Below are 19,686 nucleotides of genomic sequence, written 5' to 3' on the forward strand. Positions count from 1 at the left end.
TTAAAGCAAGAAAATAATGCAAGAGAGGAAGAAAAAAGAGGAGCTAAAGCACTTTCATTGGTCCCATACCATGTCTCCTCACTGCTAGCCCCCTTTGATGTGATCTCTTGTTCAATATTATTATTATTTTCTTTTTCTTCTCTTCCACTGTAAATTTGTTTTCTTCTCCTCCCAAATTCCTTTCCAGCTTCTCTCATACTCAAAGAAATACTAAAAAAAACAAAACAAAGTTATCACTCGTCACGATGTCTACCAACAAAGGAAAAGATATAGCGGAAGGATCGTCGTCTGCTTCTGCTACTGATCATCGGCAACAGAAGCAGGCTTCGCAGCCGGCTCAACTGAGCCGGTATGAATCGCAGAAGAGGCGAGATTGGAACACTTTTGGGCAGTACTTGAGAAACCAGAGGCCTCCAGTTGCTCTCTCACAGAGCAACTCCAACCATGTTCTTGATTTCCTCAGGTACTTGGACCAATTTGGAAAGACCAAGGTGCACTTACAAGGGTGTGTGTTTTTTGGGCAGCCTGAGCCTCCTGGCCCTTGCACCTGTCCGCTAAGACAAGCTTGGGGCAGCCTCGATGCACTGATCGGACGGCTGAGAGCTGCTTATGAAGAAAATGGAGGGTTGCCAGAAACAAACCCATTTGCAACTGGAGCTATAAGAGTCTATCTGCGTGAAGTGAGGGACTCTCAAGCCAAAGCTCGGGGAATTCCGTACAAGAAGAAGAAAAAAAAGAGAAAACTAATGAAGGCAAATCTTGACAATAATCCCAACATCTCCCTGCACCAGTCTTGAATCTTGATCGATCGCTCGCCTTTCTCCACAAAGTGGTAAATCTTATATGTTGCTATTTAGAATCTATAGATGAATTACTTTTGATCTGACCGTATATAACAACATAAAATTCAACTTCATGAATAATATTAAGGATAATTAAATATAACCAGCTAAAATTCTGGGATTTTGTCAATTATGTTGAAGTTTTCAGTCCCTGATTGTTTGGATTGTAAAATTTCAGCCAATGTATAAGGTAAAGAGAAAATAATTATGTTAAGGGACATATATATGCATCTTCAAATGGTAGCGATCTTAATTCAGTATTCGTTACAAAACCCTACGGCATGAATATTTTAAACCCTAATTTGCAGGGTAGCTAGCTAGTTGCTTTTATGTTAAGAGAAAAGACATAATAACAGTACCTTAGCAACTTTACCTTCCACATTTGAAACCCCACATATTGTTGAATACACCCCACATTTGTTTTTTAAATTTAAACTTACCTTAATACACCCCCATTTACTTTCTTATAATACCCTCATATCCCACAATCTCACCATATAACTTACATTTTCTACGTACACTCCACACTTTTCAAATTTTAAGTGCAAATACATAAGGTCATCCAAAAATACCTTCGGTGTAAAGCTGAAGTGGTGTGATTTTGAAATGTTTTAAATTTTTCTATTGGAGTGGTGCCAACAATTGTTTGATTATTTGCATGTGTTTATCCCTTCATGTTTCTCTATCCCTTCCATGGAAAGAGGTGGAAGGCTGTGGGTATTCCGTACCAGTAGATGAGGAAGATGATTTTTGCAACAGTGGATGAGGAAGATAAAAATCTAAAAAAAAAAAATATGGCAGCTATAGAAGTGTAGAGCTTTATATAGAGTAGGAGCAGTGGCACTGGGTAATGGGGATTAAATAAATATTAGGGTTGATGATGATGATTCCTCTTCTTTTCCTTTGATCGAATCATGGGAATGGATTTAGTTATTGAATCATTGAATTAGAGGAAGAGATTAGGTTGTTACATTGCTTTTAAAATCAAGGGATCTTTGTGATCTAATGTGGCTGAGGTTTATTAGGTGTGTGATTCTCATCATCAATCATATTTGTTTTAACATGTTTGTAGTTTCATTAATTCTACAATGAAGGATGAGAGTGGTTTCGAGAGTTGAAGAAGATAAACTTGGGATATACATGTAAAAAGTAAATTGGATTTTTTTTTTTTTTAAACCTTGTAAGATCGAAATTGTCATTACATATTAGGTATGTAGGTCATTTAATATTAAATTTTAATGAGGAGTGTATTCAACATATTGTGGGATGCTAATAAAAAAAACAATTTTTTTTCTTTTAAAAACATTTGAAACAAACCTTAGTATCTCTCTCTCATGCAAAATTATGAATTTTTTTGTGGGTTTCAGAAAACATATAATATTGCATAAATATGTTTGTGCTTTTTTGTATTCATGGTCCTTTTGGGATTCTGCACGATCTTGTGCCCGCCATGAATGAACATAAACTGTATATATCACTATTGACATTCATATTTTCATGTGAACATATAAATTAAATATGGAATCCCCATTATATATATAATATGTTTTTTTGTCATAATCTTGATGCAATTTTATGATGAGAGATCCCGATGGGGGCGGTGCGGAGGATAGACCAAATGCTTGCTTATCCATCTGCTGGCTGTTAATGACACATTAGCCATTAATTACTAAGATCTCATGTACGATTAGCACTAAATCTTTTCAAGCTGCACAAGATTTGTCTTGACCTGATTTAATAATTTACATTGCTTTTTCTTCCCTTCTTTATTTATATTCACTATGATGGAATGTCCTTTTCTTGGTTAATTATTCAATAAACAATGAATTGACCTTTGCACTTAAATCAATTTGTCTTTTGTCGAAATCGGATCAATGCTAGTGGTAACCTCTTAAGTTTTAACCTAAATGGCTTGATTAGTTTTCGGAAAAAAAAACATATATAGTAGTACGTGTTGTCAGGATTACTACTACTAGGTACAACGGTAGATATGATTAAACATATTAATTCACAACATTCTTTTTGTCCAACACAAAATCAAAATTAACGTATTATATCATTTTATAAAGCATATCTAAATAATTATAAGTACGCTAAGGAGATTTTCTCAAAAGTAAGACTCTTCATATACTATCTGTAATCTCATGTTTATAAGACTCTTCATATACTATCTGTAATCTCATGTTTATGTCACAATATTTTATAATATTGACACGAAAATTAACGTTAAAATGTGAGGTGTCAGAAAGTTCATAAAGAGTCATCCCTTAGGTACGATAGCTATTCAAAGCAAAGAGAAAAAATTGGTGAGAAGATCTGCTTTCTTAGCCTAGTATTCACTTTAAAGCATTTCTCGTATATACATAGTTTATCATAATGTAATGTCCTAATAAGAAGACAATTAGTTCCATCATACGAAAACAGGTTTAATTTCCCTACATATATTTTGTTAAAATGCACTAATTCTTTGAATACTAATTTCAGAGGTGCCAACAAATGGACTTCCAGCCCAAATGGACCATGAAATAGCTTTGGATCTCCCCCTCTGGATACTGCAACATTCAACTTCCATGCCATCAAGTCCTTTTGTCTATTTTCTTTCGCACTTACTAATTATTTTATGAGAATTTGAAACATGAAGGCGGTGGTGCATGAAGCTGAATTGAGTTCAATTAGTAAGTTCCCTTTACACCTTCTTGGATTAATGAGTACAATTGTCTCAAAGATATATGCATGGTTAAGTATACATTACCATGTAAAGTATGGGCTCTCTATTACTGCAAGAGTAGTATTATATCGTTCCTAATTTTGAATTATGTGCTACTTATGATCATCCACTGTCCAGATTCGAATGCTAAATGAAAATTGAGCTTCTTATTGGTTGAAAACATCGATTTCTTCTTCAAACTCTTATCAGATTGTGTGTCTCAATCATATTTTCTTTTTGTTTACCATTAAGCCAGCGTCCTTTGTTTTTCTCTAGACATGTAGGGTTTTTCTATGTCAATTATATATACGTCCTTGCTTAATGAAAATTGAGGCATGGGTTCATCAAGCAGACGGAGTTCTCTTCTAACTCATACCCTTTCGATCGGTGGATTCAGATAGGTGAAGAGTGCTTCTTGCTCTCTACTATTCCCCTTTAGTGCATTTCAACTTGTTGATCTAGCAGTGTATCTGTGTGGCCTCCTCACATGATCTAGGGATAGCCATCGGGTACCCAAAATAGCAAATGGTTATCTTGATACTCGTATTGAGTACTTCACCACGAGCCAAACAGGTGAGTCTGGTTCCACAATTAGTATTGACAACTGCCAAATCGGATACCTAGGAGACTGATGATGACTGGTTCCATTAGAGCATTGGTCATTGATGGCTGGTTCTCATCCTTGTGTGCATAATCCGTAAGATTTCTCCATAATTAAGGTGAGTGAGCAAGATTAATCTATCACTTACGGATATATATGCCGGCATATAAGTGAATCGATTGATTATTATTGGACTTAATAATGTTTAAACAAGTATTAAGCATTATGGAGGGAAAACTAAAGAACTCAATTTCAAAATACGAGGAAGTTACAACCGCTTGGAAGGAGATAGAAACTGCTACCGTGATAGGATGAGCAGTTTAGAATCTTATAAAGACATGTCTTGGCTTCTCTTCTCGGTTTAATGTTGTTCATTATGGGCTCGTTCTATAGAGAGCAGAACTTTATCGAAACTAAGAGGAGAAGACCAAGATCGAACTCAACCATCATGACTTTTTTCATTCTACAAGTACGAACTGATATCAATCTGGATAATTTATGATTAGATGTTCTAACTAATCGAGCTCTTATGAATTTATTGATTTCAATAGTTATGCATATTATGCTTACATGATCATATTGAAGCAACATCAGTCCATGAAGACCTCGGAGATGTTGAGAGTGAAATGAATGACTTAAAGATAGAGGAATGCATCAATTCCTACAACATGATTTATCTCAAATGCTTTGAAAATTTAGAGCATATGGTTTTCTGCATCATTGATAATTATAAAGTATTGAAGGACATAACAATCTATGGTCAAAATTCAGTAATTTACAAGTACGCGTCAAGATATAATTAGTTGCTAGAATAATACTATTTGGATTTGACAATATTGTTGGCCACCTCTCTAATAAATATCCGCCCTGCTTATGTATATGGAACCCACTAATATTATTAAGGTCGTCAGCCAGGTGATTAGTAAATGAAGTCCAAATATCAGCACTTTATTTGCTAAGCTTATACTTCAATATATCCCACCTTTCATGAGTGATGAAATTGTACGGATTCTCCAACATTCACGAGTGAGGGGATTACTTAATAGATCCCACCTTAGTGAGTAAATGTTATTAAGCCACCATTATTCTTCGAGTAAGAAGTTTGTAACTCCCACAAGCTTAAATTCACAACTTTCCACTTAAGGATAATGGTGGCTGTTTTTTTTCCTTTTTTTTTTTTTTGACTAAATACTTAAAACCTCCAACTCTTCCAAATTGGTCTTAACCTTTTTAAATATTCCAAACAAGTACCAAACCTATTAAAAACGTTACATTTGTTAAGCTCCAATTAAAAATCTGTTAAATTAACTAGGGCTTACTTTGTCTCCAAAATTAATAGAAGGTTATGAAAGCATATCCTCCACCAACTAATAGTCACCACCACCCTCATCAGGCCATCACCTCCAAACCCAACACAAAACTTCCAATTCCACCCTACAAGTCAAGCTGCTAACATCAATAAGAGGTCATGAAAGTTGGTGAAATTGGATAGACTGCCATGATGCAGCCACCGCCATCTTTACCGCCTACAAAAAAGAACTAGAAACTTTACGAGCCGAGAATCTGAGAATGAGGGAATCACATGAGCAGAAATAAGCTCCTTGAGACCGAATTCTTAACCCTCTTCTTTGTTAGAAGATTGCTCTCCTAATGTAATTTTAATTTGGGTCCATTTTTTATTCAATTTAATACAATTTTGACATGCCCTGATCCCGGTATCCTCCAAACCCCAGGATGGGCATGTATTGGCCGACACCCAAGGGTGACGAAAGTCATTCTAACCTCCTTTATGCTAAGAACCTTTAAAACATGCATGCAATTTATGCTAGAAAGAATGAATGTAAATAAAATATGTAACTTTAAATATTAAAAATATATGAGAATGCACAAACATGTTCAGAGCATACAACTAATCAAGATTACAGAGGAACGAATAATATAAAAGGTATGATTACAAAGAAATGGGCCCTACACCAAGAGGACTCGAAGATATCGATAAGGGAATGCCTCAACACTAGGATCATACACCTCGTTTCTAAGTCCTTAAGGGAGTGCAAAACAAAGCATGAGTGGACCAAAGTTTAATATACATAATAAAATAAAACCAATCTTTCTTCTGAACATATTAACCCCCTATTTTGAAAACACCATATAATACTACATAGTAGGTTTTTCTGAAAACTCTAGCATGAAAATGTTCTTAAATAATATAACCATGTATTTAAATAGTGGTATCGTAATCGTCCAAAGGCAAATCCATAGATTGCTCGTTAATCATAAAACAATATTCTTAGATAAGGGTATCATAGTTGCCCAAAGGCAAATCCATCACCCGATGGTGAAGTTGTATGACATTGGGTTATGTGAGTGAAAAAATAGGTAGGTCCCATCACCTGAAGGTGAAGTTGTACGACACTAGGTTACACCAGTGAAGAAGTACATAACACATTGACACTAGCCGTGACTAGTGAAGCTGTCCAACGCTAGTTTTGCCGGTGAAACTAGGAGTACGTCATAAATATCCAATACGAGTAACATATCACACTGAATCCATCACCCGAAGGTGAAGCTGTATGACACTGGATTACACCAATGAAGAAATAGGTAGGCCTCATCACCTGAAGGTGAAGTTATACGACATTGGGTTATGCCAGTGAAGAAAGCATAGTACATACCACATCGACACTAGCCTAATACCAGGATCGAGGTGTGTCACATTTGGTCATTGGATTCCATATTATATAGGCCATGTTTGAAATTTAGGTTTTGAGGCAACTAATATTAATGTTGACCATGACATATCTACTTGGTAGGACAATATATGTTTGAAAAATTAATTGGGGCTTAATGGATGTGGCATCAATAGGTTGGGTACTTGTTTGAAAGATTCAAAAAAAGTTGAGACCGATTTGGAATGACACTAAAAGATTGTGGGGTTTTAGGTACTTAATCCTTCTTCTTTTTTTTCTTAATCCTTTTTTTTTTCATTAGGATTTTTTCCTAAATAATGCGCATGGCACATTGTTGTGTCAATAATTTGAACAAATCCTACCTCAAATTATGATCACATATATAATTAATAGTTCAAATATGATTGACAATCTAATAACATAACACGTCGAATTATACTACAAGATATTTTTTTTGTGTGTGTAAGTATCATCTAAATATTATGCTCCTAGATATGCATATATAGGCCTTAGATATGGCATCTAATTAACCTGCTAATGGGATTTAGAAACCTAGCTAGGGAAACTCTAACAAATAGATCACCCAAACCTAAGTATTACATACCATGCATATTTGGATTATGGATATGCAGTGTCCTGTCTTTGCAAGGCGGTGACTATTTACGTAGGAGTGTCTTTGCATGCAGTGACAGACTCAATAGTATGTAAACAGGCAGACTACAGGGTTGATGCCAGAACCTGTCAGCTCATCTCACATCACCACTTAGGCTGTAACCTAAAGTGAGAGTGGAAAATCTTTGCAGATCGCAATCTCACCATAATGTGCGTCGATCCAACGGGGAATCTCCGAATCTCTTTCACAAAAGTTACCGAATCAAATGATTCGAATTCTTGAAATTTAATTCAACAGTTAAAGTTATTATAACTTTTAAAGAGACTTTTGTTTTTAATTGTTGGATCAAATTTTAAAAATCCGGATCACTTGATCCGGTAACCTTGAGTGAAAAGATCCGGAAAGAATCTCTTTCTCACACAAATAGTTTGGACCACAAAACCAACACACAACACATAGCTAGCTAGGGTTTTTGTAAATTAAAAATAGTTTTGTACGTATAAAACAATATTATTGACTTGGTGATCCCTATATCAAGTTCAAAAGATCAACTCAATTATTTGTAAATCCACTGTCATTCATCCTAATACACGAATAAGATAATCAGGGCTCCCCAAGTGGGAACATAATTAATCCATAATGTTTCCATTCACACACCACTCACCTATCCAAAGTTCACTCATCTACTTTTTTTACACTTTAAGCCCCAACTTTGTCCTTTGCATCGACCTTTGTTGTTCATAATTAAATTTTACATACTAAAAAAATTTAATATATATACACCTTTTTTACATACACCCGGTAAATTCCCTCTTTTTCATATTTGGAGAATTTATGTGCATTGTCATCACGGTATTATGTTACAATCATACAAAGACATGAGTAAGGGTTTTGTTCTCATGACGTTGTATCATTGGGACAAAATACCATGTTTGAATTTTACTCTTGTCATATAAATTGTTTTTCCAAGTTTTTCAATTAATGCATAAAAATGATCTGGTTGATTTATTAGGGTGTTACTAGAAAAATTATTATTTAATATAAGAATTTTATCAGGCAACTAAGTCTAAGCACATATTCGAAGATCAGCATTATCTTGCATCTTAACATGTGAGAAATATAAATCTTGTTTGGAAATACTTTTAAAATAACTAAAAGTGCTTTTAGATAAATGATTTTGGGTTCCAATAATTTATCATTCGAGAGAGACTAACATATCAACAGGATCAAAAGAAACACCTGATGAACTTTTCACTGATTGATGATCGATGATTGTATTACAGTAGTCTTATCCATATATATCGAGATCTCAGCTTCCTAACAAACTGCTACCAGAAAATACTAATAACAGACTTCGAATAAGATGATTACAACGAACGCATGTAGAGTTGTAGGCCACTCATGTTCAACAAAGAGAACATTTACAGCATACTGATTTTGTATTATGAAAGAGAATGGACAACAATTACTTGTTCAAAACGCTAGAACTGATCGATCAACGATCTGTCAATATATGCAGATGTAGATATGTAGTAGGAGAAATGAGAGGTAAAACTAACAACTTCCCACAAGAAGAAATTCATTTATTCATACTCGATATCTTTGTTACAAGAAGAATTGAATCTGAAACACAATCTCGCCTTTCAAAACGTCCAGAACCTTAGAGCTCCAATGAACCCTCAACTACATGCGGTAAAGAGAGACAAGCATGATGCTGCAAGAATGTGCAGTGAACTCGCTTTCGAAAGCCAACTTGCGAAATAAAATTTGATGAGTCTACACTACCAATTCCCTCGGCGTTTGTGGTTCAAGAAATGTGTCATAATTCAAGCTTCTTGCAACTTCGAAGAAATGTTTAACAGATTCTTCAGGTGTCCGTACAAGAACACCATGCCCTAGATTGAGAATGTGTCCCCTTGGCCCTGCAGACCTCACCACCCTGAATATATTGCGTTAGTTTTATAATTATACACAATTCAGATCTGAAAAAATAAAACCAAAAGATCAAAACCCTAAAATCCCTTTGACTATCCATATAGAATAAAATAGAAGCTAACAATCGTTTGAACAAATTTTTTATTTAACTAAACATCTGAGCCAGTCAATATTGGGGCAAGGACTTTATCCCAACCAGTTGCCAAGTGCTAAGCTAGCTTTTCTTTTTTTTATAAGTTTTAGGTGAAGCCAAGTTAATCTGGGAAAAGTTTGATACTAGCCGAATATTACTTTTTAGACAAAGAAGTCGGACAATCCAATCTGGTACAAATTCAGGCGAATGTCTACAAGTGATTTCACTACCCATTCGTTATCTAGCATCATACAAACCAGTGGTAAGTTTTGAATAATATTAGTTGTAAGTTTAGAGATGTTCCCATAACAAACCTTTGAATTTCTTCGGTCAAGGAAGGAAGAGGAGAAAATAGGTAAGCAGGATCCACATTTCCCTGTACACTGATCTCACTACCCAGTCGTTTTCTACCATCAGCTATGTCTACCGTCCAGTCGAGCCCAATCACGTCTACGCCGGTTCCTTTCATACGCTCAAGTAGGCCACCATTCCCATTAATGTAGAGAACAAGTGGTGTTTTAGGGCATCTTTTCCTAACTGAAGTCACGATCTGCAATTTAAGAAAAGTAACGTGTGAGCAGAAGGAAAAGGAAGCAAATTATACCTATAAAGAAAAACATGAGTAATTTCCATATGCACCTGTGTGAGAAGAATTATGTAAAACCTAATAAAGACTGTCCCTACGCATATGTCTCCTCCCTCACCTCTTGGATATAAGGCTTCGACCAGCTATCCCACATGGCTGGTGGTAGTTGCCCACCCCATGAATCAAATATTTGTATGCAATGTGCCCCTGCTTCTACTTGGAAAACAATGTAGTCTGATATTGCCTGAGTCAAATGAGAAAGAAGAGCCCTCAATACATGTGGTGCTGTATGGCACATGCTCTTTATTTTTGTATACGTGGAAGTTGAACCCCCTTCTACTATGTATGTAGCAATCGTCCAGGGTGCCCCTACGAAACCCAAAACAGCAGCATGCCCACCAACCTGAATGAAAGAATACGTGAGAGAAGCATGTATACGAAGATTGAAAATTATAACCAGACATGTAATAATCATTCTCAATCTAATACAGTTGATCTTCTTTTTCAAGCATGCAATAAGTGTCTAATAACTACCTCCTGCCGCAGTATCTTTAAAGATTCCCCCACAAAGTGCAGTTTGTCCAAGTCAATCGGATGCAAGGTCTTCAATCCCTCTTCAGAAACAATGGGTGTCTGAATAACAGGACCCTTGACGTCTTCTATGTCAAAGGGAACACCAAATGCAGGTAGAGGCGTAAGTATGTCAGAGAAAATAATCACACCATCAGGACGGAAAGCTTCCCAAGGCTGCAAAGAAATTTCCACAATGAGATCAGTTGTCTCTGACCTCTCTCTGAATGATGGATATTTCTCTGCAAGCTTTCTGTAAACAGCCATATACCTTCCTGCTTGGCGCATCATCCATGCTGGAGGCCGACTTACAGGATCTCCTCTCGCAGCCTTAACCAAGAGTGGATCTGGGAGCAGGAAGTGGGGAGTTTAAAATGAATATGAAAAATGAAAACTTTTATATAACAATGAAACCACAATTTCAAAGAAGAGTTCTTAAAATTAAACATCAAACAAGAGAAAATATTAGAGGACAGGGCTCAACATTATTTGTTGCTAGCATTGGTATGCACCAGCATTTACAAGACGTAACGAACAAAGAAATGCCACCTCTTAGCACACTAGTATAACATATATATACATACATACATATACATACATACATACATACATACATATATATATATATATATATATATCTCTTTAATGGGTTAAACTTTGACTCAAGGATTAACCTCAACACCACCTAAGCCAAGGCAGACGGTCGACATATACTCATAACAGAAATGCCAACTCAACCTAATGGTATGATATGCATAAGGAAATTTTTTTTATCACAGACCAGCACAGCACAGTTGCTCTATATAGTTCATAGAACATAAAGTAAAAACAGACTTCATTGATGTATTATACTTCCCAACTATGTTTTTTCTGGAAAACTATCAACGATTCATCCATTTGAGTATAATTCGATATCAAATGTAGCAATGTATACTCAGACAACAAAAAAGCACCAAAACCCTCCAGTGCTATAACAGCACTTCTAGGACAGCTTCGATATCCATTGACTTTTCCTTTCTCCATGTTACGGTGACACTCTTAGAGCTCTCACAACATCACAGATGCACGACCAAGAGTGTCTTCAACAACCTTTTCTCTAATTTTTTCACCAGTTGGTCCTAAATCAACCAACTAGAGTGTTATTCTTTTAAATTCAGCTTCATTTTCAGTATCAACACACATTTATCACTATGTTGAACACCGAACATTTTCAATGAACAATTAGAAGCAACTAATCAGAACCTGGATACTGAGAATTAAATTACTCTCTTTTTCTATTAGTCTCACTGAGAATTACTCATTGATTCAATATAATCAAGCTAAAATGCAAGAAATTCAAAACGAACAATAACCCATATCAAATTAATATAAAAAAAGATCCCAAAAAACCAACCAAACGATCAAACTTAAAAAAAGAACAAATATTTGCAAAGTTGGGATGGAAAGAAGCATACAAGAAGATGAAGAGAAGGAAGAAGAGCATGTTACAGAAACCTTTCTGTGGGGGCATTTTCTTTCGGAAGAAACCGAGAATACAGTGAGAGAAGTAGAAGTAGAAGCTGCTCCTGACTGCACGAACAAGCTCGAAGACTTCCATCCCAGAGAGCTGTTCACACTGCAAATACCAAATTTCAGTTTTTTAGGATGCCCCAAGTGGCCCAAATGCCAAATTCAAAGTCAGAAATGAAGTTGAAGAAACAATGAGGGGAGGGAGAGAGAGAGAGAGAGAGAGAGACGGAGCTTGCCTGGCCGGAGCAGATAAACCCATTTCGGATAGACGGGGAGAGAGAGAGAGAGAGAGAGGGAAAACGGTAGAGTGTGTTATATTATATTGGGCTCTGATATGGAGGCCCTGTTTGACCAGAAAAAAAAATATGAAGGCCCAAGATAAAAGAAAAACTTGAACGAAGACGAGTCCAATACTCTTTGTGAATAGAAATAATTAGAAATTCTCTCCCACATATTATTTTTTAGAGCGATTGAGATTAGTCCAATGAGATTTGGTTAAATCTCAACCTTTGCTTTTTGCGTTTTGATGCACAGGAGAGCATCATTCTGGAAATAATTAGGGTTATTTTCTCAAATGTGAAAACCTTTTGAATAGAGAAAATTTTGAAACTATGGTCCAAATCGTCAATTGAGTGTTTTTATATATGAAGTTTTCCCAAGATTAAGAACTTACATGAAACGCATTCAACTCTTGTACATAAAAATACATCTTAAATCGTGACATCTCAGTGACGGCCCATTTCTTTTAAGTCCGCTCATATTTTACGTCAATGGTCAATTAAGTTTAGTATGATTTTCAGAAATTGGCAATTACAAAACTAACCCTTAAGAGTATGAAGCATTATACTCTCAGTTTCTTTTTCGGTCTAAGAGTCAAGTTAACAATTCAAAAACATCCGAAATTCTTATTAGATAGTTGTAAATAGCCCCAGACTTGTAGAACTAAGTTAGTCCACTGTTTCATGTAGCTTGACAAGGAAATTTTGAGGTATGTGTACATAATCCTTTACATGTATAACCTATTGCTCATTGGTGGGCTGGTTTACAATAGGTTGTGACCAATTAAAATAGATTTAAGTACAGTCTGTTATTTGTTGTATCAAAATGTAAGATGAACAGAACTGGACATGATGGGTTATGAATCAACTATAAAGTGGGTTATCTAACATATCCTTATGCATGAGTTACAAGTCTTGTCTTACAAGTATTTGCCAATCCAATTGTATCACTAAGGCTCAATCCCATCTAGATCACCAAACAGGCTCTTAGAGTAATGAACTCTAATGATGCACACATCGTCGATTTTTTTATACATTTGGATGCCTATACGATTTCTAATTCGAATGATTTTTTTAAAGATAATCTTTAAATAAACATTAAGAAATTCAAATGTTTTAATTATAAAATTTATACAAAAAAAAAATACATTATTCGCATAAATTGGGATATAATTAAGCATTTCCCATGAGCAAATGCAAGTATTATCCTTAAAAGAATTTCGATATCAGCATTAATAAGGCATGTATGAGGGATTAGAAAATGACTCCTTTCAAGTAGGGATTTAAATATCCTCTCACATGCTTTTGTAATGTTTAGATGGGTATTTTTAGATCTCTCCTATCAACATCTTTTGATCCATTCTTGACTAACTTGATCTCAATCCTTTAAACTTAAAAATTTCTCGTCCAAACATAGCTTAAAGATATATGTGAGTAATAATTTGGTGACGGTTACTACAAGAAGTTAATAACATGAATTAGCCACTTAGTATTATGGTCTAGTGGTATTCCTCTTCACTTGTAAGTAAGAGTCTTAGATTCGATTTTCGCCAAAGGCAAATTTAAACCACATTATTATGGCCAACCAATTAAGAGTCTTAGATTCGATTTTCGTCAAAGGCAAATTTAAACCACATTATTATGGCCAACCAATTGTGAAACTTAATCCACTCCTCATCCCTTAATATAGATAATATTGTTTGTGAAAAAAATAAGAAAATAAAAAAATAAAATAACGTGAATTAACATAGGTTTTGGAGGTCAGCAAGCTGTCCGTGTCACATCCCGACCCGGGTGGGACGACTTCCCGGGCCTGATCCACCACCGTAGCACGATATTGTCCGCTTTGGGCTTACCATTCCCTCACGGTTTTGTTTTTGGGAACTCACGAGCAACTTCCCAGAGGGTCACCCATCCTGGGAATGCTCGTGAGTTCCCAAAAACAAAACCATGAGGGAATGGTAAGCCCAAAGCGGACAATATCGTGCTACGGTGGTGGATCGGGCCCGGGAAGTCGTCCCACCCGGGCCGGGATGTGACATTGGTATCAGAGCTTAACCCTGGCCGTGGTGTGCCGACGAGGACGTCGGGCCCCTAAGGGGGGTGGATTGTGACATCCCACATCACCCAGGGGTGTGATCCTTAAATGTATATTCCCATCCTTACCTAGCACGAGGCCTTTTGGGAGCTCACTGGCTTCGGGTTCCGTAGGAACTCCGAAGTTAAGCGAGTAGCGCGCGAGAGCATTCCCAGGATGGGTGACCCATCGGGAAGTTCTCGTGTGAGTTCCCAGAAACAAAACCGTGAGGGCGTGGTCGGGGCCCAAAGCGGACAATATCGTGCTACGGTGGTGGAGCGGGCCCGGGAAGTGGTCTACCCCAGGTCGGGATGTGACAGTTTGGTATCAGAGCCTATCCCTGGCCGGAAATGTGCCGACGAGGACGTCGGACCCCTAAGGGGGGTGGATTGTGACATCCCACATCGCCCAGGGGAGTGATCCTTATATGTATATTCCTATCCCTACTTAGCACGAGGCCTTTTGGGAGCTCACTGGCTTCGGGTTCCGTAGGAACTCCGAAGTTAAGCGAGAAGAGGGCTAGAGCAATCCCATGATGGGTGACCCACTGGGAAGTTGCTCGTGAGTTCCCAAAAACAAAACCGTGAGGGAATGGTAAGCCCAAAGCGGACAATATCGTGCTACGGTGGTGGAGCGGGCCCGGGAAGTGCTCCGTCCCGGGCCAGGATATGACAATTTGGTATCAGAGCTTAACCCTGGCCGTGGTGTGCCGACGAGGACGTCGGGCCCCTAAGGGGGGTGGATTGTGACATCCCACATCACCCAGGGTGTGATCCTTAAATGTATATTCCCATCCTTACCTAGCACGAGGCCTTTTGGGAGCTCACTGGCTTCGGGTTCCGTAGGAACTCCGAAGTTAAGCAAGTAGCGCGCGAGAGCATTCCCAGGATGGGTGACCCATCGGGAAGTTCTCGTGTGAGTTCCCAGAAACAAAACCGTGAGGGCGTGGTCGGGGCCCAAAGCGGACAATATCGTGCTACGGTGGTGGAGCGGGCCCGGGAAGTGGTCTACCCCAGGTCGGGATGTGACAGTCCGCGAACGTAGTTCCTTACAAAAAGCAAAAACATACGTTCTTGTGTGAATACTGAATAGTAGGAGCCAAATTTAAGCAAAAGTAACACCTAAAATTGGATCAAATTGAAACCACAAGGAAATAATTTTTATTTTTTTAACAAATGATATTATCCACATTAAGGGAATATCGGTGGGCTTGGCTTCATAATGGGCTAGCAATAATATGGTTCAAATTTACCTTTGAAAAAAATCGAACAAATAAAAAAAAATACTGAAAATTTAACTTTCCCCCTCCAAACTCAATTTTTCTAGCCTCTAGCCCATCATAAAATATTTATTTGAATAAAACCCAATGATTAGGATCCAACTAAGCAACTTACCAAATTAAGTCTGTATGTCCGTTTTTATATTTTTTGGATCCCTAATATACCCCTTCTAAGCTAGTATGGAAAGTTCTTGTAATTTTGTTTTAATTGATCACGTGCATTGAATTTGGCAAGGCCTTGTAGCCATGAAATATGGGTCTAGATAGAGGAATTAATTTGGAATTTTTTTTTTAATTTCTACAATAAATTTCAATTTGAATATACCTAATTTAGTGTTTATTTTCAACAATATCTATTGTTTAATTTTATGAAAATAATTTACCTACTATGAAAATTAATTTTATGAAAACAATATCAATTGTTTAATTTTATACGTACAGTATAATTACATGAAAATAGTTTACTTACTATGAAAATTAATTTTTTTGAAAACAATATCTATTGTTTAATTTTATGAAATAATTTACCTACTGTATAAGTACATGAAAAAATTTACCTACTATGAAAATTAATTTTTTGAAAACAATATCTATTATTGTTTGATTTTATGAAAATAATTTACCTACTGTATAATTACATGAAAATTAATGTGCCTACATTTTAAATTTGTGACAAAATTAATTTACCTACTTCTTTTTATGGTATTAGTATACATAAATGTAGAATATATGTCCGTATATATTTGATCTAACTAGATTTTGGATTGGAGGAGTTCACACAATATAAAAAATATACTAAACAAATTAAATGTCTAGCAAAAAGAAATGTATAAGAGATTTGGTGGCATGATTTTGTAAATAAACACAAATTCATGGACATCTTTTATCTAACATGACATCATCTTTAAAATTTGGGTTTTATTTAAAAGTTATAATATATATGGGTTTTTGTCTAGAGTTTAAGAGTTGCAAGGGTTTAAATCTAAAGAACCCAAATAATATCACTAGACCATAGAACTAAGTAACACCACTAAAAATAAATTGGAATACATAAATAAAAGAAAGCCGGCACCAAAATAGGACCAAAGAAATTAGGGTTCACAATTTAATTTGTGGTTTTCAGCTTCCTTCTTTACAATATAGAAAAGCACCCCAGCGGGCCCAGCCCTTGAGACAGATCATCTTCATTTCAACAGTACTGAGATTATCGGCGGCAAAAAGTTTTACTAATACGATTTATACATGAGTTCAAAATTTAGTCATGGAATTACGTGCTTTTTGTTTTTGGTAACAATATTTGCCATCAAAACCAAAGCGGATGATCATCATCAAGATCAAAGCGATCATAGCGATCATATCGATCTTGATGTAAAAAAATTCTGAGCCAAGGGTGATGGCAAGATAGATGACACTGCGGTAAGAACAACTCTTGTTTATGAGATTGAAAATCACAGTTATTTTTTATCAACATAGAGACTAATTGTTATTAAATCAAATGATGTTTGGCAATAGAAATATGGAAAAAAATTTATATTTACAATGAGAATTTCAGAATAACAATAACAATTTTCTAAACTAAAATATGCTTCTGAGATTGCTTGTAGGCTTTTTCAAATGCATGGCAAGAAGCATGCAGATCCAAGAAAGAGAGCGTCCTTACAATAGCAAAAGGAACATTTATAGTCGGTAAACTTGAATTTATGGGACCCTGCGAACAATCGGTGGAAATTGAGGTTGAAGGAACAGTGCAGTCTTCAGATACGAAGTCGGTAACTGGAGGTGCCCATCCAAATGCGTGGATTACTTTCCAAAATATCTAGAACTTGTCAATACATGGAGAAGGCACTTTTGATGGCAAGGGAATTGATAAGGATTGTCCTTCAACAACAAGTGGAAACAAGTGCACCGGTAAACCTATGGTACGTACGTAAGTCCCATGCATGCATGCATGCATGTTCGCATTTGTACGTACGTCATTTCAGTGTTTTTTGTTAACCTTTCCAATCATTGCACTTGTTTTTCGGTTCAGATATTCATAACATGTTTTTGTATCATATTTTTATACCATCTTATATGGCATTTGATGTAGACAGCCACATCATTTGAATTAATCAAATTTTTAAATTTAGTTCGTTATTTAATAAACTAATAATTAAGAAAAACTAGTTAATTAAATAATGATTGTGGTATACAAGAGTTTTTCTCCTTCCTTTCCTTGGGTTTTGTAAATTTTTCAAATGATATGGCTGTCCACATCAGATGCCACTTAAGGTGGTATAGAAATGTAGTATAAAAACATAATATGAATAACATTACTATTTTCCGTTAGTTGTTATTTGAATTTGAGTAATACTATTCATACCATATTTTCATATTACTTTATGTGGTATTTGATGTGGACAGTCACATCATTTGAATTAATCAGATTTTTAAATTTAATTCATTATTTAATAAATTAATAATTAAGAAAAACTAGTTAATTAAATAATGTTTGTGGTATACGAGAAGTCTTTCTCCTTCCTTTCCTTGGGTTTTGCAAATTTTTCTCATGATATGTTTGTCCACATCAGATGTCACCTAAGGTGGTATAGAAACGTGGTATAAAAACATGGTATGAATAACATTACTCTTTGTTTGATGAGTAATGCTATTCATACCATATTTTTGTACCACATTTTCATACCACCTTAGGTGGCATTTGATGTGGACAGCCACATCATTTGAATTAATCAAATTTTTAAATTTAGTTCATTATTTAATAAACTAATAATTAAGAAAAATTAGTTAATTAAATGATGATTGTGGTATAGGAGGAGTCTATCTCCTTCCTTTCCTTAGGTTTTGCAAATTTTTCAAATGATTTGGTTGTCCACATCAGATGTCACCTAAGGTGGTATAAAAATATGGTATGAATAACATTACTCTTGTTTGATTAATAGTTCGCTTGATTGAATGCAGAATTTGCTTTTCTTTTGGGTCACCAATGCAGAAATCGGAGATATAACTGTAGACATCAAAATTTCGGTGAAATGAATGTTGATCAATAATTAAAATTTCAACGCTCACGTATCATATAAATTTTACATGTAGCGTGTGACTCAGCAAAAAATCGAAATAAATCGGAAATGTCATCAAATAGGACACGTGTCAATACCTGGCAGAAATGATTTATTTCATCTGATTATTTAAATCCAAAAATCAAGTTTTGGAATTCTATAAATAGGAAGCCAAGGCATTCATTTTAGGGGAAGGAAGAAAGAAAAAAAGAAGGAAGAAAGAAAGAAAGGAAGAAAGGAAGAAGCCTTGAAACTCTAAAGCTCTCAAGCAAATCCCGAAGGATCAAGAAAGCACTCTTCGTTCATCGTTCATCGTTCATCATCCGTTCATCCTTCAAGATCAAGCCCCAACGGCCCTTGAAGAACTTCCACCAACTCAAGATCAAGCCCCGACGGCCCTTGAGGAAAGTGTTCATCGTTCATCATCCGTTCATCCTAAGATCAAGCCCCAACGGCCCTTTGGATCAACAACCTCAACAAATCCACACATCCAATCGTTCTTCAAGATTAAGCCCAAAAGCCCTTGAAGATCCGCTCATCCATCAACCTTCAAGATCAAGCCCCAACGGCCCTTGAAGAACTTCCACCAACTCAAGATCAAGCCCCGACGGCCCTTGAGGAAAGTGTTCATCATTCATCATCCGTTCATCCTAAGATCAAGCCCCAACGGCTCTTTGGATCAACAACCTCAACAAACTCATACACCCATTCTTCAAGATCAAGCCCAACGCCCCTTTAAGATTCATTCATCATCCGTTCATCCTTAGATCAAGCCCCGACGGCCCTTTGGATCAACAACTCATCCACAAA

The 19,686-nt window shown here is 36.2% G+C and overlaps 2 protein-coding genes across 3 annotated transcripts; one reads left to right on the plus strand and one right to left on the minus strand.

Annotated features, from left to right (window-relative positions):
- On the plus strand, positions 1-3,730 carry LOC103932119 (protein LIGHT-DEPENDENT SHORT HYPOCOTYLS 7). The gene is made up of 2 exons (XM_009341671.3): positions 1-832; positions 3,327-3,730. The coding sequence occupies exon 1, from the start codon at positions 246-248 to the stop codon at positions 795-797; it is 552 nt and encodes a 183-aa protein (XP_009339946.1). The 5' UTR covers positions 1-245; the 3' UTR covers positions 798-832; positions 3,327-3,730.
- A 5,272-nt stretch (positions 3,731-9,002) lies between these two features.
- On the minus strand, positions 9,003-12,493 carry LOC103932108 (uroporphyrinogen decarboxylase 1, chloroplastic-like). Of its 2 annotated transcripts, none has more exons than XM_048586711.1 (6): positions 12,423-12,493; positions 12,172-12,292; positions 10,642-11,024; positions 10,226-10,510; positions 9,836-10,071; positions 9,003-9,392 (listed from the first exon to the last, which is right to left on the minus strand). In XM_048586711.1, the coding sequence occupies exons 2-6, from the start codon at positions 12,272-12,274 to the stop codon at positions 9,230-9,232; spliced, it is 1,170 nt and encodes a 389-aa protein (XP_048442668.1). In that variant the 5' UTR covers positions 12,275-12,292; positions 12,423-12,493; the 3' UTR covers positions 9,003-9,229. The 2 variants fall into 2 exon arrangements, with proteins under 2 accessions (XP_048442668.1, XP_009339938.2); XM_009341663.3 differs by having other exon boundaries at positions 12,132-12,292.
- Positions 12,494-19,686: the final 7,193 nt, after the last annotated feature.

The sequence above is a fragment of a genome, unplaced genomic scaffold (assembly GCF_019419815.1).
Source record: "Pyrus x bretschneideri cultivar Hongxiangsu unplaced genomic scaffold, Pyrus_bretschneideri_v1 Contig25, whole genome shotgun sequence".
Taxonomy (NCBI): domain Eukaryota; kingdom Viridiplantae; phylum Streptophyta; class Magnoliopsida; order Rosales; family Rosaceae; genus Pyrus; species Pyrus x bretschneideri.

Coding starts and splice junctions, on each gene's coding strand:
- LOC103932119 (XM_009341671.3), top strand. CDS start 246: ATGTCTACCAACAAAGGAAAAGATATAGCGGAAGGATCGTCGTCTGCT.
- LOC103932108 (XM_009341663.3), bottom strand. CDS start 12,445: ATGGGTTTATCTGCTCCGGCCAG. Junction 10,511..10,641: donor TAAAGATACTGCGGCAGGAG/GTAGTTATTAGA, acceptor TCTTTCATTCAG/GTTGGTGGGCATGCTGCTGT. Junction 9,393..9,835: donor TTGACCGAAGAAATTCAAAG/GTTTGTTATGGG, acceptor CAATATATTCAG/GGTGGTGAGGTCTGCAGGGC.